Here is a 20,410-nt window from a genome sequence, read left to right as displayed (position 1 = left end):
CACATGATAAAGATAGACAGCATAAGTCAGACAGACAGAGGATATGGCACATCCTGATTCCTGCATTTCATCCAATTAAATTTAGGCTATACATATGCTATCCGTGTTGTTTAGTTGGGACGTCACTTTGTTTAACTGGGATACGGTATTTTCAAACGCTTTTCTGAGCAAGACAGGTTCGCGCAGCGCAGGGAGTACGTGATTAGCTGTAAACCCCGCTGAACTTGTAGCAGGAGGAGGAGGAGGAAGAGTCTCCTGTGGTTGCTCAGGCTGTTGCTATGTCAACATCACAGGTGCGATTCATTTTGTTTAGGAATTAAAAAAAAAAAAAAACCACACACTTGTATTTTAAATTATGTATTTAACATTTAATCAAAGCGATGTGATTTCATTCTTTTCATTACGAATCAGAAAGTGTGACTAAGGTCGTCTCTGCTGCCTCTCATTTAACTGGGACAGCTGCTTATTCGGGAGAAGCGAATATTTATATATTTTATTCAGTAGTCGTCAATTAGTTTTTTGTTATTTTCTCCCCAATTCAGTAGTGTCCGATTATTTTGTTTAGCTCAGCTCACCACCCCTGCGTGAGCGGCGAAGATGAACACACGCTGTCCTCCGAAGAGTGTGCCGTTAGCCGCCTGATTTTTTACACACTGCAGATTCACTGTGCAGCCACCTTGGAGCTACAGTGTCGGAGGACAACGCAGCGTACAGGCAAGCCCGCAGGCCCAGCCAAGCCACAGGGGTCGCTGGTGCGCGGTGAGCCGAGGACACCCTGGCCGACCTAATGCCCCCCAACCCCAGCGCTCAGTCATTATGCACCGCCCCCTGGGAGCTCCTGTTCTGTGGCACACTACAATAAAGAGCTTTACCCTGAGCTCTGTACTACAGCTGGGGGAATCAGCTAATCCCCAACTTTGTTCCACATCTTTTTTCATTGCAACTGGCACTAAGTTAGAACGTAGCTGGGGATGATCCTGACATTGTACCGTATTAGCTAGTCCGCAATTTAGTACACAGCTCTGTACTGAATCTACAAGTTTGTTGCAATTGACCCACTGTGACTAAGAACTGAACTGTGAAAACACACAGAGCACAGACACACACACACGTTGTCTGCTTCTCTAATCTAATTTGCATAACAGACTTTTCCATGGTCAGTCGACAAATGCTTTGAAACTGACAGCAGCCATACACATGGACAGACACAAAGACAAGTAGACAGAGACTCCTTTAAATGGGAGATTCAATCAAACAATGCAGCGAGACCGTGTCCCACTGCGCACTTGTCTTCAGTAAAATGAAATGGAAATGTCCCAACCCAGTCTCTCCCATTGTGGGACGGTATGCTAGCTGTCTTGCTCGCTCATTAAAATCTCTTGCGCAAATCTGAAGATGGGTCGAGGCTCTGTTCAGGGACATCAACATTTTTTGTGAGCAAGAAAAACAAGGACAATGAGGAGTAGTGGGGGGAGTCCAGCGAGTAGCCAGTGTTAATCTGGACTGTGTTAAACCCGGCATTGGGGTCTGTAGTGCTAATCCCAGATTATCCAATGTTAATCCAGATCGTAATCCTATTGTGTAAAAGGACCTCTTTAGCTCATATCTATTGAAAGGGACCTCTGTCAATGGAGACTGTCCTTTCTCGTGTGGTGGCAGCGCTCGCCCACATTCACTGCCCACCCCGATAGACGACAACTCCTCTCCAGTTTATACTTCCAAGTCCTTTTCAATGGGACTGTAGTGAAACAGGTTTTTCTAATCTCAGATTATTTGATGCTAATCTCGACCACAACTGTATTGTGTAAAGAAACACCTTTCATTTATACCTCTATGAACCTTTTCAATGGAGGCTGTCCTTTACAGTGTGGTGGCAGCTCTTACTGTGCTCAGCTCTCCACCATCCAGTTTATTATCCAGGTCCTTTTGGAAGGGACTGTAGTGAAAAGGTTTTTTTCATCAATCCGTGCTGAAATCCCCTGTGACAGAGAGTCCTCTCTAGGATTATTACCCAGGTCTGCAGAGATGGAGACTCTAGTGAAGCAGGTTTTGCTATTAGATTAAACGCAGGATTCAAAGCCGTACATGACGAATCCTCTTCAGTTCGCATGGCCAGGTTCATTTCAATAGTCATTTATAATGTTGTGGCTAGTGCTGCAAGAACTGATTGTAGGATTATTGAGATCGAGTTCCACAGGTGAGGGTCGCCGGTGTTGATCAGGCTAATTTAGCATCCCAAGTGAAATGCGTGTAGAAACAGCTGCTTGGGTTTGGTTGGATTTCTGTTCTCCACAGAGTAAGAAAAGCAGCGATCACCACAAACCCAAGCAGCTGTTTCTTCACTCTGAATGGCATTAGCCCGATCGACACCAGCGACCCTCACATAATTGTCAGCACCTGATTTCAGTGGAGAGCTTCATCCTGCTAATCGGTTTGTGCAGCGCTACTGCTGGCCGCTCTCGTTCATCTCAAACACTCACGCTTAATCTGGATTATAATTCCATCCCCATAGAGACTTTTCTTTAGTTCACATACCCAGGTCTGCGTGGAGTTTATCCAATGTTAATCTGGACTGCAATCCCAGTAAAATCTCATGGAGAACAGTAACTGTGAAGAACTCGCCAGTCTCCTGACGAAGGAATATCTCTTCAGTCCCCACCCCAGGGGCCCTCTCAATGGAAAATGCACTTCAAAAGAGCCAGCTAATCCCAGATACAGTCCAGTCCGGGTGGAGACGCCTCCCTCCTACAGCCCCAGATCCACGTCGACAGGGACAGGCTGCAGCTGAGTCAGCACCTTGGCATCGCACTCCATGTCTTCAGGCTCCTCTGCACCCCTGCCTCCCCCCCTGTCCTCCAGGAGTAGATCCTCCTCCCCAGCCAGACTCAACAGACCCCTGGGTTCTCCCTCCCCCTCACCCACATGATCTCCCTTCCTCAGCTCCAACAGAGCAGCAGCGCCAGGCTGGGAGGAGGGGGGAGAGCTGGGCAGGCTCCACACTACCTGTGGCAGCTGGGTAGAGGGGGAAGAGCTGGGGAGGCTCCACACTACCTGGGGCAGCTGGGTAGACGGGGAAGAGCTGGGCAGGCTCCACACTACCTGGGGCAGCTGGGTAGAGGGGGAAGAGCTGGGCAGGCTCCACACTACCTGGGGGAGCTGAGAGGAGGGGGAAGAGCTGGGCAGGCTCCACACTACCTGGGGCAGCTGAGAGTTCGAGACTGGGAGATGGTGGTGGCTGTTGGTGCTTTCTGGAGTGAGGGGTGCCCCGAGTCCAGCGGCAGGGCTGGGAGGAGGGAGCGTGCAGGGAGCTCCGGCAGGGTACAGGCTGGCAGAGTTTATGAAGGCGACGGAGCCGTCTGTCTGAAATGCTGAGACAGAGGAGGTGGGGCTGGAGTAAGACGAGGAGGGAGTCAGAGAGATCACCCCAGAGACGGGGGCTGGGCTCGGGGAAAGGACCGGGGTGAGGAGGAGACCCCCGGAGCTGGGCTCCTGTTTGAGAGGCAGGGCAGGGGAGGGGAGCAGCATGCCAGCAGGGAAGGTGGCAGTGAGGATGAGCTTGCCAGGCTGGAAGGACACGCCCGTCAGGATGGTGCTGCCCCCTGCTGGGTTGCTCAAGAGGAGGTTACCTGGAAGAGCAAGAGATAGGAGACTAAGGTTAACATACAGGCAAGTGCCTTCATCAGGCAAGCGTTTGGGCTCTAGTAGGGGTGCTAGATTCCATTTAATTTAATAAGTGTTTAAACTTTTAAAAATATATAGTTTGAACGTTAAAATAAAACATTCTGAAAAGACGCTGTGTAAGGGGAGCTTAGCTGCATTTTAAAATAAACTTTAAAATTAATAGTAAAATTGGTTTAATTTACTTTTTCGTGAAACCACTAAATTGGCTTTTAAATCGCGTCTTAATTTTTCATTTAAATGCCGAAGCGACTCCTCTTTATTCATTTAAATACAGTTACTCGTCATAACAATTGCAACAGTGTGTCCGGCAAACGCTTTATTGTTCATTACAGCGTTAATAAAAATCAGTCACTTACTAAAATGTTGTGATCTCGCCTGTATGTGAAAAATGAAGGCTTGTCTATTTAAAAGCCCAAAAAGTTAATAGACAGAAAAAAAAAAATACTAAATTAAATCAAATAAATGACTAAATTAATCCCTATATATATAAAAAATGTATAAAAACAGTGAAGCAATATTAAAAGAATAGCATTGCTGTACAATAATGGTCTGTTTTGGTCAGAGGGCGAGCATTAATTGCATTTTTACAGAAGTCGCTAATTTATCCTACTTACTGTATTTACTAATAGCTATAGTTTGTACTTATCAGGCATGCAGCAGTAATAAAAAAAACCAAAAAATAAACAGAAAATGGAAGCAATCTTCTGTTTAAAAAATAAAACAACAAAAACGTATTACGAGTCTCAGTCACCGAACAGCAGAAAATAAACCAATCAACACAGCCTTCTGTAAGCTGCCTCAACCAGACATTAAAGTTGAAATTGGTTGTGCATCATTTGCGATCATCTCAATAATCACCCGTGTTATGTTTTCAGTCCGAATTTTATCACATTTCCTAACGCCTGGGCCCCACCAACTCAGGGTCCTCCCCAGTCCTTTTCAGCCCAGGGTGAAAAAAAACAGATCGGCCCTTCTTGCAGATGGGTTTTTTTGGGGGTGAAATAGAAAAATCTTGTAACCACCTGACAGCTGTGTTATGTCTTGACACAACATTTAACCAATCAGTTCTCAGTGGTTTACCGTCACCCAAATGGCAGCACTTCGTCGTAACATGACTGCTAAAAAAAATAGCCGAACACTTTCAAAGCAAAAGCAGTTGTGAAAGTTTGCAGGTTTTTCAAATCACGGTTACTTATCGTCCCAAAAGTTTTTATTTTCGACACTAGGTGACAACCGCTGTGATATAAATGTGGTTAAAGAACAATTTAAAGTATTAATTTTGGTTATCATAAACCCATAATAGTCAAATTTTAGTATACATATAATGACACATTGTATTGTAAGTATATATATAGTACAGAATAGCTATCTATATGCACCAAGAAAAGCGTATTCCTTTTGTTCTGGATAAACGGGGGATGGATCGTACCACCCATAAGGAAAACAGACACATATGTACCCATGTGCTTGTGAGAGATATTGGGGGTTCATGTATAGAGGTTGCACGCCTTTAAAAGAAAGTCATGAAGGGATATCAGCTGAACACTTGTCAGCTGACACACAAAAGCTGAGGTGCAGAGGTGCTGCGTTATTACACTCCGGTTTCATGTAACAGTTATGATGGTGACCAAATATGCGAGTACTGTTGTGTTAAAAAATTGTTAAAATGAACAGTTAAAAAAAAAAAAAAAGAACAGAGAAAAACAAAAATGGACAAGCATTAACAAAATGCCCTGAAAACAGAAACAAAACAATTTAAATGAAGCAATAAGCTCAATGATTAAGCTAAAAAGGAAGTGAAACTTTTTTGTTTTGTGAACGCCAATAACCCTGCGATCTCTTTCCCCAGTCAAATCGAAGCGTGCCTATATAAGCACGGTGATTTACCAAAATAAAAAACAGAAATGAAAAAGAAATGTACAACATAAAGAGCAACCAGATATAGTCAACATATTGTTCTAATTATTTTCCTGTATTGCGTATTTAAGGGAAGGAAAGCTTATTTTTCTGTTAAAAATGCTCCCAGCTATAATGTTCTGCCACATGGCTGTGCAGAATGCTAGATACAGCTGCAGAAGAAGCAGACTAGTCATGTGACCAAAAGCATGCTGGACATTGGGAGGTGACAATGATGCCATGTGCCAAAGATAGGAAGCAAGACACTAAACGGTGTCAAGCATTTAGGCTCTAGTGCCTTCATTAAGTGTTACTGAAACTAACAGAAACTGAGCGTTTCAGTTCAGAACTGCATCAGTGTTATTGAGATTAAACTAGTCAAGCAGACAAACAAGGTCAGAGGGAGGAGGGAAGGGAGGCTCACCTTGAGCCCCGGAGGGCAGCTGGAACAGGCCCGGGTTAATGAGCTGCACCCCAGCAGAGGCTCCACCGGGTAACTGGAGAGGACTGGGAGTGCTGGGAGCGCTGGCCAGGATCTGCAGAGTGCCAGCAGGTGAGGAGAGAGAGACAGCCTGGGAGCAGGGCACCACCTGGGGCAGGAAGAGGGGAGTGGAGGGGGAGGAGGACAGAGGGGGCAGGGAAAGGGCAGTAGTAGGGGAGGTGGAAGAGGAGAGAAGGGGGAGGAGAGCGGGGTAGAGGGGGTGGAGGAGAAGAGAGTGGGCAGGGAGACGGGGACGATCTGCGAGGGGGTCTGTGGCAGTGTCTGGAGGGTGTGGAGGGTCTGGGGGGGTCCCAGGGTGGGAGTGTGGGGGGCTTCCTGCTCGCCCTGGAGCCCCGCGGTGAGATGGAAGCTCTGGGGCTGGCCGAGGAGCGCAGGGCTGACTGGGGCTGCCGGGACAATCTGGGCGCAGGGGGAGGGGGAGGAGGAGGATGAGGGCGGGAGCTGGGAGACAGGAATGCCCTGGATCGAGGGGACTACCTGCGGGAGGGACAGCAGGCCATGGGGGTTCACCTGAGAGGGCAGCGGCACTACCTGGCTAGACTGGGGGAGCTGGGCGCACGGATCTACCCCGATGCTCGACTGGGGGAGCCTCCCTGTCCCCCGGTCTCCAGACTCGAGGGGTCGACCCGACACCTGTCCATCCCAGGGTGACAGTCAGGGTGCTGGAAGAGGAGGGGGAGGGGGTAGGGGTGGAGGAGGAGGAGGGGGGGGTGGAGGTCTGCATGCCCGTCTGTAGCACTTCTATCTCGGGGTGTCCCCCGTTCTGGAGACCCGCGGGGCTGTGCTCACTGAAGGCGGCGGCTGGCAAGCCCTTGCCCTCCCCAGCGGTGAGCAGGAGCGTGGGCAGCGGGGCCTCTGCCTCAGGTGGCCTGGCTCTGTTCAGCAGCAGGGGGGTGTCGACGGGGCTGAGAGTGAGGGTCTGCCCCTCCGCCAGGGCCAGCCCATTGATGATCACGCCCCCAGGACCCCCGTTCAGCACCAGCGACTGGGCCCCGGGCCCCAGGAGGCCCCCGTTCAGCAGGATGTGGCCCGCGCTGGTCTGGAGCACTGGGAGTGTTGGGAGCTCGTCCGCTCCTCGGCTGGACTCATCCTCCGTGCTGGGATTACCGTCCGACTCGCTGCGGAGAGAGAGGGAGAGACTTAAAACAGGCCCCAATGCATGTTATCAGCTAATACGCACTGTCCACCCTGTCTCTTCCCTCAGTTAACATGTCCAGTCGCCCCTGTCTCTTCTCTCAGTTAACATGTCCAGTCGCCCCTGTCTCTTCTCTCAGTTAACATGTCCAGTCGCCCCTGTCTCTTCTCAAAGTTAACGTGTCCAGTCGCCCCTGTCTCTTCTCAAAGTTAACGTGTCCAGTCGCCCGTTTTGGATGATAAACTCAGAGGGCTCTTGTTATTGCTGCATTAACCCCTGGACACACGCTGTCAACTCTCATTAATATGAATTTCACAGGGCCAGCAATAAAATGTGTCTTACCATTAATTGTTATAATCAGGAGTCTAAGCCTAATGCTTATTGTCAGTCTTTATTAAAGTTACATTCACACTGAAATCACATTTCAACAAAAGGTATTACACATTTAAGAGACCAGTTTGCTGTCCGTAGCCTGTATTACTGTACCCCACTTTTTCAGAACGGTTGGCAAAGTGTTTGTGGGAATATTGAAATCTTTCTCTCCTACTGTGGTGCATTATCCGTGTTTTATTCAAAATGTTCTTCCCAGCGGTGAGAAGGCTGCAAAATAATTTGCATAAACAGGAAATTCGTGTTCAGTGAATTCCTATAAGAAGAAGCCACACACACACACACACACGCTTTTGCATGAAACTAACAAACATATTTTAGGGTAGGCAGAATTGATTCCAGCTAGTCATTCATTTGAATTATTATTGTATTTGTATTATTATTAATAGCAGTATTAGTATTTAGTAGTCGTAGTTAAAGGATGCTAATAAGACTCCTATTGCATAGCAGTTTTACCTATTCAATGTTTTACTACGAGTTTGGTTAGTGTGTAACACAAAACTCATATTGAAACCAGGACTGGATCAAAATGCTATACAATTGGAGTCTTATTCCCATCGCTGTAATACATTTAATACCGTCATTATTATTAAACTACGAATTATGACCCCTTGAAATCGTAACAGTTCACCGGCTGTGCAGTGCACTCTCTGCGGCTCAAAGTGAGCCACCCCTCCCTCCTCACGTCCCCCCTTTCTCGGCCCGGCTCGCCTCGTTCACAAGAGAGAAACCTGACCCGGACCGGGACTGTCGGCTCACATTTCACAACATCGGGACACGTTTGCTCACAAAACAACAACACAGCCTGCTGTGTCGGCGATAACAGGACGAGGGCAGCCAGGCGGCGTGTCTGTTCCCCAGGCAAACACGAACACAACGTGTTTAACAACACGGGGGAGAGTGGCGGGCTTACTCGCGAAACCAAACTCGAGCTTTTGAAATATATTGAATAAGAGAGGGATAACACCCAACCTGCTCTTTATTATAATACCAATGATAAGAATCGTGTTTATTTTAAACAGGCTACAAGGATCGCGAAACGTTCTGTTCCTCCATTTAAAACTGCCCCGATCTTAGTGTTACTATAGCAGTGTGCACTTAAAACTTCATAACTAACTTTTTATATCGTTTATATTTTGTGTACTAAAATGTTTTTAGTGTTTTATTTCAGAAGTGTTCGTTGTGTCCGTTTCTTTTAATACAGGCTCTTGCACACGCTGTTAAATGCATAGCAATGCTGCATTTTATTAGTATTTTTTTTTTTTTTTTTTAATTCTGCATGAAAGGCCATTGTTGTGGGTTCTAGTTTGCTTTGCATCTTTATTCATTTCAAAGTGTTTCAGAAGAGGGGGTAAGCCACCTACCCTCCTCCCTCTCTTTGTTTCTCTCCTTACCTTTTGCTGTTGGCCCCCGAGGGCGTGCGGTCCCGCTGCCGCCGGTTCTTGAACCAGTTGCTGACCTGCGTGAGGGACAGCCCGGTGGCTCTGGCCAGGTTGCGCTTCTCGTCCGGGGTCGGGTACCTGTTGCTCTTGTAGCAATCCTTGAGCGCGTTGCGGGACCTCTCCTTGAAGCAGTACACCGTCTCCTCTCCGTCCCAGATGGTTTTGGGCAGGGGGTACTTCTTGCGGAGACGGTACTTGTCCACGGCGCCCAGGGACCGGCCCCGGGACCTTTCTGCCTCCTTGTAGCGGGCTCGCAGGAACAGGTCCTGGAGAAACGCGTGGTTGGCTGCCTGGAAGGGGTGGCTTTCCAGGAGCGCGTACAGCTCCTTGAACTCCTCCTGGTGGAAAGCCACCAGCGCCCGGGCCTTGAGCAGAGTCTCGTTGCCACGTAGCAGCTCCTCGGCGAGGGGGACGGCGGAGAGGAACCGGCCCAGGCGCTCCACATTGCCCGCTTGCAGCAGCGCCTCGCAGACGCACGAAACCTGCTCCGCGGAGAAACTCAGCCCGGAGGAGCTCTGCAGAGTCTGCAGCAGCCGCTCCGAGGCCTCGTCCAGCGACCCCGCCGCCTGGTCTGGGGGGCTCCCGGGGTCCGCGGCGGCTGGCTCTGCTGGACGACTCTCTTTCTGGGCTGCAGGCTCCAAAGGAAAGGAAGCCATTTTCAGCCGAAGTATTTTTTTTTTCCCGAAGTTCCTCCCCTCCCAGCTTGTGAGTGTCTGTGTGTTTGTGAAGAGACTGAAACGTCACGCCCATAGTTTCCAAACTTTTCAAACTCTTCTCCCCAGAGCGCCGGAATTATTACTGGGACGAGAAGGGGTTAGGAGATTGCGTGAGGCAGACACTGGCTCTTAAATTGCATGGCTTTCCTTCTACCCCCTCGCGTGTGTCTGCGATTATTTGGGGTATACTCTTAATCGCTTTAAACTTGTATTTATTTAGTTTTGTGCAGAACCCCAACAATCGGCGTGTATTCCCCTTTCCCTTCCCGATCTTCTTCTGTGATGTAGTGAATATGGCCGGTAATGTTGTTTGGATAATAAAAACAAAACTAACACGAATCGTGATTTACGAAAAAAAAAAAAAAAAATCCCTCTCTCAACAACACAAACTCAAAACAAGAAGTTGCTGTTATTATTTGCACGGTTCAGTGTGTGGTTTACATTAAAACTGTGATTAACGATTGCATGGACGATATCACACAGGCCGTGCACAGCAACCTGCAGGTTCACTGCTGGGGGTAAGTGCGATCTGTACGGAAGTGTAATTTATAGAATAAAGTTTTAAAAAAATCCTGTAAATATTTATCGCTGTAAAATGAATTAGTACATATATTAAACACAGTGTGGTGCTAAAAGCAGCGTTTGGCAATATCGACATTAAGCCTTGCTCCGTTTAATGTCAACAACCGCCATATTTATCAATAATTACAGCAGGCACTGCAAGAGAGCAATGCTAGCAATATTCAAAACAAAGATACGCACAATTAGAAAAACACTTTTCTCTCTAAAGCATTTTGCATTTTCCAGTTTTGCACCCCCCCATGCTGTACCCGAGTCGGCTAAGCGTTTTCTTTCACACTGCTTTCTCAAGAAGACCTGGGTGACAAAAGCAAGTACACAATGATCCGGAAGCAGCAACGTTCACATGGTATGACCACGTTTGTTTACCAATGTGCTTTATTACACTTCGCTGTGCTTTTACTAGGGCAAACCTTTATAAGGGCTAGTTTACCAGGGCTTGTTTTTTAATATGCTTTAGCAAATCTCTCTGTGCTTTATCACACTTTGCTGAGGGGCTGTATAAGGCTGAGCTACTGCCTGCCTGCCCTGCCTGCGCCCCCCTCCACACCTGGAGCAGCAGCCACAGCCCCCTCCCTGTGAGAGAGCTGAGTGCTTCAGCCCTAAAGAGCCACAGTGAACATTATTATTATTATTATAATATCTATATTATTAGTTTATTTAACAGACACTTTCAATCAAGTTGCCTTGCAGAGACTAGGGTAGGTGAATTATGCAGAGTCACTTACAACAACATCTCACCCGAAAGACGGAGCACAAGGAGGTTCAGTGACTCGCTCAGGCTCACACAGTGAGTCAGTGGCTGAGCCGGGATTTGAACCAGGGACCTCCCGATTACAAGCCAGTTTTTTTAAGCACTGGACCACACAGCCTCCTAGTGAACAGTAGCCCTTGGTATTACACAGCTTGATAATTCACCAATATATATTCAGTGTTGGGGAAGTTACTAAAAAAACGTAATTGTAGTTTGTTACAATAATGTACTACTTTGAAAAATTCTAACTGCAGTTACAGATAGTTCCTTCTCAGTCTCGGTTTACACTTTACAGAGATGTTTTTTCAGTCAGAGTGCAGCTTGAAATACTGTCTGTCGATCCAGCTGTTGAACCCAGTCATTCCCTCCTCTGACCCTGTTTGCCAGTGAGATGAGATGAAAAACCCCCTTTTTTACTCTGAATGGTAATTCAGCCCGATCGACAGCAATGCCCCTCGTCTGATTGCAGCTCTAGCTTGTAATGTTTGTGTTTCTTTGCCTGTTTTATTCTGTATCTTCGTTTCTTCCTGTTTCTGCACCCTGGATATTTTGCCTGGGTAATAAAATCACACCAGCATATCAAAGCAAGCCTGAACAAGGTGGCATTTCAAATTGTTCAAAACCTCTGCTGGTTTGTGCAGCCGAGGCCTCTGCAGCCCATAAATCCATTACACTCGCTTGCTAAACTATCTCTGTACTTCTCCCCAGATAAGAACCCCTCTTTAACACACACAAGATTTCAATGAGCAAGACACCGCACAGCCCCCTATCACTGCCCCCTCCCCACATACCAATCACAATCACACACACCCATACCAAGTTTGATAGAAATTCCATAAGAGCTTCTCAAAATATAGCCTAATGCAATGCAAGTATGTCAATTATCTGCAGGAAGTACAACTCAGATTCTAAATACAAGAGTTTAATGACAAAGGAAATCGCCATGACTTACCCCAAGGGAACAGACAGACAGACAGACAGCCTCCACACACCCCCACACTCTGAAGCTCTCAATAACTTGTGCTAAAGAAGGCTCTTAGCAAATGTGATCACAACTGTGTCTCTCTAGATGCATGCAGAATGGAAGCTGAAGTGTTGCCCAAGCAGGCATTGCATGGCAATGATTGTAAATATTGATAAGCAGTTATTGGGACAGTGAGAAGAGTTAAGATGCATGACTCTTAAACACTCAATAGCAGTGGTGTAGTCGAAGGGAAACTGTCTACTCCCATCTCATTCAAGGAATAAAGCATTTACTCACTCCTATCCTCGTGAGCAGCAAATCCTGGCTCTAAAGCCAAAGCATATTCCAATGTATCATATACATTTATTATATATTACAAAAACCCACGATTCTGCACGACCACCATAGCGGACAGGCGTGAAATCTAGTAAGGGGATCTCTGCAGTCTCAATGCCGACTGTGAACTCCAGAAAGGCTCGCTTTCCCCCTGCTGAATTTAAACACTAAAAGAAACTCAATGGAAATGTTTCCACTAGAAGCCTGTCTCAGTGTCTTCAATGTAAATTCAATGGCAAACGTTCCCACTAGAAGTCTGTCTTTAAAAGTTTGTGTGGAGGTTTTGCATAGTTCCCCCTGGTTTAAAGGTATTTCAATATATTAAAATTGAAGACACAGAGAAGGAACTCTAGTTGAAACCTGTGGAAATGTTATTTGATATGCTGCTTACTCTTTGAACACATGCAGCGGCAGGCAGACAGAGTCTCACATTCAGATTCAACACTAATGCAATCCTGACTCCACCCTCCTCAGTATAAAAACCTCCTCAGTGAAATGTGTCAAAGATCACTTGGTGCGATTCGTTTACACAGCAGATTCCAATTTAATAACAAATATATACAGAAACTTAAAGAGGAAATCAGAGCCCTGTGCAGAAACAACATCCAGAACAGTAAACTGTGTAACACAGTGTTAACATGTGCAATACACACCCCAAACCAGCAACTAAGGACTGGTTTAATTGGTTCAATTAAATAATTTCGAACAGGGCTGGAACAAAGACCAGGTGTGGAAGGGCTAGCTTCGGCCACCCTGCTCCAAATAATCACAAGAAATCCTCTGTCCCGTCAGTAAGGCCACCCCCCCTGTTAAGCCCATATTGTCAGCTCCTTGGTCCTAATACAGAGGTTTCATTGCACTTATTGAGGGAGTTCAACACTGTTCTTGGGAGGGCTAGTTAATGCTGCCCCCTTGTGTCACCAGACTTATTACAAGCTGCAGCAATGCAACTCATCGATCAGACTGGGATGAAACTGGTCTCAGACACCAGAGGCGAGCTTCAAATCACTTGAAAAATACACTCCCGTATTCCAATAGCTTAACTAGGCAGTGCTAAAGGCAGTCGGACTAGTGGTTCTTTGAATATCTGCAAGCCTCTACTCCTCTATCTACCGTGTCAGGGATGTGCACCCCAGTGAGTCTGCGTATCTGCAGGGTTACTGTTAGGAGAGATTCATGCATCAAACTCCCGGCTCCTAATCTTTCCAACAACAAGACTCCACAGCTTTATTGCAGGGCTGCAATGATTCCCATATTCCTGCAGGGGGCAACTCTGATACACTTTCTGGTTTTATCCAGACCAGCTTTCAAATACAAATAAATGAAAACACCAATCAAGCATCCACAGGTCTCAACACACCGGCTTCATTTTAAAAAACAGAACAAAAAGCAAACATTATTTTTGCCTGCAGCTCTGTTCTGAAGGGAGATTTGAGCAGTCACTCGGAGTTGCTCTGCTCTCACAGGTCCAGCCCCAGGTACTCTGTGATGAACACAGCCAGTATCTTGGTGAGGTTCTCCACGGTCGGGGGGTGCTGGTTCTCCTCGCTGTCCTGCAGGCTGTGCCAGAAAGAGGGGAAGGGAGTGGCAATGAGGTGGAGCACTGGAACACCTGCAGAGAGAGAGAGAGAGAGAGAGGAGAGAGGGAGTGAGGAGAGGGAAAGGATAGAGAGAGGAGAAGGGGTGAGGAGGGGGAAGGAAAGAGAGGAAGTGAGGGGGAAAAAGGATAGAGAGGGAGTGAGGAGGGGAAAGGATAGAGAGAGGGAGTGAGGAGGGGGAAAGGATAGAGAGAGAGAGGAGAGGGAGTGAGGAGGGGGAAAGGATAGAGAGAGGAGAGGGACTGAGGAGATGTTTTTTTTCTTTTTTTTTTTTTTTTTTTTTTTTTTTTTTCGAGTGAGGAGGGGGAAAGGATAAGAGAGGAGAGGGAGGAGAGGAAAGGATAAAGTCTCGTAGATACGAGGAGAGGGAGTGATGAGGGGAAAGGATAGAGAGAGGCTCCTCCGCCCGCACTCCTCGCCTAGAGAGAGAGAAAGGAGGAGAGGAGTGAGGGGGAGTAAGGAGAGGGAGTGAGGAGAGGAAAAGGATGGAGAGGAAGAGGGAGTGAGAAGGGGAAATTGTGTAGTGTGTGTGTAATATATATATATATATATATATATATATATACACACAGAGAGGAAGAGGGAGAGAGGGAGGAAGGAGTGGGAGAGATGATAGAGAGAGATAGTGAAGGGAAGGCGGGCGTGTTTCTCACCTCTCTTGAGGAAGGGTGCGTGGTCGTCCTCCACAGGTCCCAGGTACAGGTCCTTGCGGAAGTAGCTCTGCTCCGAGGGGTGAGAGGAGAGCTGACCCAGCTTGTGCAGCCGCTTCTCTGGAGAGGAACAGAGGGGAGGGAGGTCAGGCAGGCACTACACTGGGATCATCAGGACTCCTGCACTGGATATAAATGGGTCTGTGCTTTAAAATATATACTTGTATTTAGGGATTGCATTTTACATGCATTCAAAGTATTTAATCGTATGTGATCACAGGGTTGCACAAACGAGTTCATGTGCTGGGATTCAAGTGAATGATTAATTAGAAAGTGAATCCCGGCACAGCAGTATATATAGATCCTTGTTTCACTCTCTTGGGGTTGTGTGTTCAGTGAGTCGAGAACGGGTGTGGAGGAGAGAATAAAAAGATAAATAAATATAACAATTGCTATGGCGTGCTGGAAGCACCAGGTACTTGTTTAATGTTTGTCCACTGTCCGTTTTGTTTGTTTATTTTGGCCGTGTGCTGTTTTGTTCAACCTTTTATTTTTGTTTGTTCAGTAAACGCACAGAGCGCCGCAGTGTCTCAGTATCCCCTGCCAGCACTGCCTGTCAGTGTGTGTACTCCTTTGTGACAAGATGTCACCCCTATAGCCAGCCTGCACACAGCCAGTGTGTGTGTGTCAGTGTGTGTGTGCGTGCGTTTACCTGCGGTGATGAGTCTGTCGAACCAGCGTGCCGTGTTGTCAAAGTGATTGACAAAGAGAGGGTCCGGAGCACCAATCAGATCCAACAGAACAAACAGATCCTGAGAGAGGGAGCGAGGGGGGACAGAGAGAGGGAGCGAGAGAGAATGTGTGTGTCTATATTATATATAAAGGCATAACACCACAGTAGTGATGTCAAAAAGTGATAATTCCTCTAGAGGAAAATATACTTGAACTTTGACCCATTCAACTTCTCAAGACCATCGCTTTCAATTCAAACACAAAATGTCTCGTTTTCAATCACGACAATCGACAAACACCCACAGCACAGAAATGTACACTCGTATCTCAGAGAAACTGGAGAGGAAAGGGAAATTAAAACAAGGTAAAGGCAAGCACCCAAATAAAGCTGAAGCGCTAACGAATAACGAGACAGAACGCCTGTACAGCCCTGAAACATGACGTTTAAAAAAACACCCAACTGTACCGCTGAACCTCGTTTTCTTTAACATTACCATCACAAGGGGATCCATGGATCATAAAAAATAACAGACGGGCCTCTTCAGCGAGTTACAGGAAAACAATTCCATCTCGGGTCTCTGGGACTCGACCCTTGCTCTTAATTTATCGTCACAGAAACCTGAGATGGAATTATTTTCCTGTAACTCACTGAAGAGGCCCATCTCTCATTCTCTCTCTCTCTCTCTCTCTGTCTCTGTGTGTATGTGTCAGTATCTCAGTGCGAGTCTGTCTCAGTGTATGTCTGTGTGTCGGTGTGTGTGTGTGTGTATCTCAGTGTGTATTTCAGTGTGTGTGTGTGTGTGTGTCGGTGCTTCTGTATCTCAGTGCGAGTCAGTGTGTGTGTGTGTGTGTGTATCTTAGTGTTTATGTGGCTCTCAGTGTGTGTGTGTGTGTGTGTGTGTGTGTCATCTCAGTGTGTATCTCAGTGTGTCTGTATCTCAGTGTGTGTGTATCTCAGTGTGTGTGTGTGTGTGTATCTTAGTGTTTATCTCAGTGCGTCTGTATCTCAGTGTGTGTGTGTGTGTGTGTCAGTATCTCGGTGTGTGTATCTCAGTGTGTGTATCTCAGTGTGTATCTCAGTGTGTATCTCAGTGTGTGTGTCAGTGTGTGTGTGTGTATCAGTTGTGTGTGTATCTCAGTGTATCAGGAGTCTGTATCTCAGTGCGTCTGTATCTCAGTGCGTCATCTCAGTGCCATGTGTGTCAGTGTGTGTATCTCGGTGTGTGTATCTCAGTGCGTCTGTATCTCAGTGTGTGTGTGTGTGTGTCAGTGTGTATCTCAGTAAGTGTGTGTATCTTAGTGTTGTATCTCAGTGTGTGTGTGTGTGTGTGTATCTCGGTGTGTGTGTGCGTGTGTGTGTGTATCTCAGTGTGTATCTCAGTGTGTGTCTGTGTGTGTGTGTGTGTCAGTATGTGTGTGTGTGTCTCAGTGTGTGTATCTCAGTGTGTGTATCTCAGTGTGTGTGTGTGTGTCTCAGTGTGTGTGTGTGTGTGTGTCAGTATCTCGGTGTGTGTATCTCAGTGCGTCTGTATCTCAGTGTGTATCTCAGTGCGTGTGTGTGTGTGTGTCAGTATCTCGGTGTGACAGTGCGTCAGCACGTAGATACATGTGTATCTCCGTGTGTGTGTGTGTGTGTGTAGTATCTCGGTGTGTGTATCTCAGTGCGTCTGTATCTCAATGTGCGGTCTCTCTCTGATCTGTATCAGTGTGTGTGTCTCAGTGTGTCAGTATCTCAGTGTGTGTATCTCAGTGCGTCTGTATCTCAGTGTGTGTCTCGTCAGGTGTCATTCATGTGGTGTGTCAGTACCTCGTGTGTGTGTATCTCAGTGCGTCTGTATTTCAGTGTGTGTGTGTCAGTATCTCGGTGTGTGTATCTCAGTGCGTCTGTATCTCAGTGTGTTTCACATGTGTGTGTGTGTGTGTCAGTATCTCGGTGTGTGTATCTCAGTGCGTCTGTATCTCAGTGTGTATCTCAGTGTGTGTGTGTGTGTGTGTGTGTCTGTCTCTCAGTGTGTGTAACTCAGTGCGTCTGTATCTCAGTGTGTGTGTGTGTGTGTGTGTGTCAGTATCTCGGTGTGTGTATCTCAGTGCGTCTGTATCTCAGTGTGTATCTCCATCAGTGTGTGTGTGTGTGTGTGTGTGTCAGTATCTCGGTGTGTGTATCTCAGTGCATCTGTATCTCAGTGTGTATCTCCGTGTGTGTGTGTGTGTGTGTCAGTGCTTCTGTATCTCAGTAGGTCTCGGGGCTGCACTCACGATGCTGTTCAGCAGAGTGGTCTCTTCCGCTCCGGGGGGGTGCTTGGTTCTCCCCATGAGCTCAGCAAGGTGGCGCGACCCGTACAGAGAGTCAGTGGCAGTCCACTCCTCGAAGGCCTCCTCCCCATCGAAGAACACCAACTGGAGAGTCAACACAGCCTTCTGCACCAGACAGGAGAACAGCAACGAGGCTGTCAATGAGTATTCCCTTCCCTCCCCACTCCCTCAACCCCATTTCCTTCCTCAATGCCCCTCCCCACCCTCACCCGGTGTCGCGTTGCTCTCAGCGTGCTGTCCAGCGCGGAGGCGAGCTCAAGCAGCATGGCGCAGGGCACAGCCGAGTCGCTGGCCCCTAGGAAGGGCCCCCCCGGAAGCTTCTTGGAGTCATAGTGACAGGCCAGCAGGAGGCGTCGTGGAGCTTCGGGGTCCAGCACAGCCAGGACATTGGAGAAGGAGACCCGGCCGCGAGGCGTGAGAGAGGAGAACGAGTCAACCTCCACCGTCCAGCCAGCAGAGAGGGAGCGCAGAGAGGAGAGGATGCTGAGAGAGAGAGAGAGAGAGAGAGAGGAGAACGAGTCAACATCCAGGAGGGGGGAGTGGTAGAGGAGGGCAGGGTGTTTCAGAGTGTTCCTGCTCTCACCTGTCTCACTGCGCTGCTCCCCGGACTGCCAGGCAGCCTCTCCACCAGCAGGGGGCGCAGGTGAGTCTCCCAGAGCCGGCTCAGGTCCACACGAGACACCAGCCGACGAACCTGGCTAGCAGAGACCCTGCTGGGCAAGTGAGACAGCTGGGAGAGGGGAGAGAGAGGAGGCTCAGAGTGCTGTGAAACAGAAATCTAATGTTATTATTACCACTACTAAATTCTGAGTGAATGTAAAATCTGGACTGGCTCTCACACCCTTGTGCAATGGGAGCCTTGTCTTTAGTATTAGGCTCACAGAATGCAAGTTCCCTATATAATCTCAGTACCTTCAGATGTCACAAAACCCTGTTGAAGTGAGAGCTGTCTGGAAGCGCCCTGCGTCTCACCTTGTCTCTCGTCCAGTCTGCGGGGTGCGGCCTCGCGCCGTCCAGCGGGTCATTGGACAGGTACACTCCCAGCATCCCCGCCACAAGCAGAACCACGCACAACCCGCACAGCAGCACCCAGGCCCTGGGCCTCCCGACCGGGTCACAGCGGCACTCCGAGCTGCCAGGACTGACCGGGCCAGCGGCTCTGAACCTCCGCCCGCCTTTCGACATCTTCAAACGCACCGGGACTCGGAAGAGTGGACAGGTGCCTAATGCAAACTACTATTAACCAACGCCAGCTAAAATGAACTAACATTAACGTACCTAATGGCTGACATTAACTTATCTAGCTATTTCATCTATTTGGTTGAATAACTAACAAGTACGACAACAAAAGACTTGAAAAGAAAGAAGGCACTTATTGATTTAATTATTTTATATTCTTTTCTTTTATTGTTACTTATTTGAACGGGGGACAAAAATGTTCGAATTCAACCTTCCTTGGAGCAATATGACGTCACCAGCACGTATAACATGCAGTGCGCTGCTGGCATCACTGGGACCCCGTGAGGTTGCGTTACGTCAGGCTGTGTCCACAGACAAGACTGGGATTAATTTAATACTGAAGTCAAGTAATGAGTTTCTGCGTTCATCAAGACAGCCATTACTTAAATATAATTGACTTCAGTGTCAAGAACTATCACGTGTGTTCCTAGCGTTTCAAATGTTGAGACACGCTTGTATTTAAATTCAGATAGGCACTGTGTAGTATTGACATGTTAATAATAATAATAATAATAATAATAATAATAATAATAATATCTTACTTTATATTTGAAGACAAAACGTCCTCTTCACTACGAGACCCCAAATCATCCCGTGACGTGTAATTCAAAAATAATATTCCATTCCGACACCAATGGGTTAAATGCGAAATTAACACAATGGTATACTACACGAGTCCCCTGTGTACTGAATTGCAATGCACAATGTGGCAGAACCGGTCCAGATTCACAGCGGTTCTGTAGTTTTCAGTCTGTCTGCAAGTTAGTCAGGACTCAAATGCTCTGCAGGAAAAACATCGCTTTGTCCGGCGCCGCGACCACACAGGTGCTACAATATAATTACACCTAAAAATGAAAAGAATCGGTTTGTGAATCCCGTCTCCAGCCCTCAGTCACCTTGTTAATTTAAGTATTCCCCTCCCTCCAGCCCCGCTTACTGAGCTAATAACAATACATTATAACAAGAACCTCTGCGCTCTGCACCGACCAGCCATCTTTCAGCTTCCTTTCCAAAGCGATGACGAGCCATACACGGCTCTTAAAGGGAAGGCGTGTGCAGCACACCTCCTTCGAAAAGGACGTTTATAGTGATTTAAACACTCGGCGAACATGCAGAACAACATGTGCTGAAAAAAAAAAAATACTGTTTGTGTTTTATAACATTGCTTGTCTGATGTAAACAAACAAAACGCGCTTTGAACCTGCGCCCTGGCCCTGACACCGTTGTCGTGCTATGGTGTGTTTACATTGGGTATCGCCATTAGGGTAGTGTCTAATGTAAATGTATTTTCGACAGCACCGTGCTAAACCATGCCACGCCTATAAAGCCAGTTTATTATCTTGGGTGATGGCATTTAATATACGGCTACAAAAAAAAAAAACGAGATCCCCATGCATGTTTATAGGTAAGGGGCCTTGCACAAAAATGCGAACCCTATACTGCTTCTTAATTATCCGAACCATTGTGATAATACAAATCTTAC

The 20,410-nt window shown here is 47.2% G+C and overlaps 2 protein-coding genes across 2 annotated transcripts; both read right to left on the bottom strand.

The window, feature by feature from the left end:
* Positions 1-726: 726 nt before the first annotated feature.
* On the bottom strand, positions 727-10,942 carry LOC121304862 (homeobox protein SIX5-like). Its single transcript, XM_041236273.1, has 5 exons — positions 8,999-10,942; positions 6,639-7,197; positions 6,403-6,556; positions 6,002-6,340; positions 727-3,626 (listed from the first exon to the last, which is right to left on the bottom strand). Exons 1-5 carry the CDS (start codon positions 9,700-9,702, stop codon positions 2,746-2,748), a joined length of 2,637 nt encoding a protein of 878 aa, XP_041092207.1. The 5' UTR covers positions 9,703-10,942; the 3' UTR covers positions 727-2,745.
* A 1,981-nt stretch (positions 10,943-12,923) lies between these two features.
* On the bottom strand, positions 12,924-19,982 carry qpctla (glutaminyl-peptide cyclotransferase-like a). The gene is made up of 8 exons (XM_041236462.1): positions 19,470-19,982; positions 18,661-18,911; positions 18,272-18,418; positions 17,898-18,173; positions 17,632-17,793; positions 15,356-15,455; positions 14,647-14,763; positions 12,924-14,007 (listed from the first exon to the last, which is right to left on the bottom strand). The coding sequence occupies exons 2-8, from the start codon at positions 18,871-18,873 to the stop codon at positions 13,856-13,858; spliced, it is 1,167 nt and encodes a 388-aa protein (XP_041092396.1). The 5' UTR covers positions 18,874-18,911; positions 19,470-19,982; the 3' UTR covers positions 12,924-13,855.
* Between the last annotated feature and the right edge of the window lie 428 nt (positions 19,983-20,410).

Source organism: Polyodon spathula, chromosome 40, assembly GCF_017654505.1.
Source record: "Polyodon spathula isolate WHYD16114869_AA chromosome 40, ASM1765450v1, whole genome shotgun sequence".
NCBI classification, from domain to species: domain Eukaryota; kingdom Metazoa; phylum Chordata; class Actinopteri; order Acipenseriformes; family Polyodontidae; genus Polyodon; species Polyodon spathula.
Note: the sequence above shows the minus strand (reverse complement) of the source record. Positions and strands in the feature narration are given on the sequence as shown.

Coding starts and splice junctions, on each gene's coding strand:
- qpctla (XM_041236462.1), bottom strand. CDS start 18,873: ATGTCGAAAGGCGGGCGGAGGTTCAGAGCCGCTGGCCCGGTCAGTCCT. Junction 17,794..17,897: donor TGAGAGCAACGCGACACCGG/GTGAGGGTGGGG, acceptor TGTCTGGTGCAG/AAGGCTGTGTTGACTCTCCA. Junction 14,764..15,355: donor CGACAGACTCATCACCGCAG/GTAAACGCACGC, acceptor GTTCCTCTCCAG/AGAAGCGGCTGCACAAGCTG.
- LOC121304862 (XM_041236273.1), bottom strand. CDS start 9,702: ATGGCTTCCTTTCCTTTGGAGCCTGCAGCCCAGAAAGAGAGTCGTCCA. Junction 6,341..6,402: donor TCTCACCGCGGGGCTCCAGG/GCGAGCAGGAAG, acceptor CACACCCTCCAG/ACACTGCCACAGACCCCCTC. Junction 3,627..6,001: donor GCTGCCCTCCGGGGCTCAAG/GTGAGCCTCCCT, acceptor TTGCTCTTCCAG/GTAACCTCCTCTTGAGCAAC.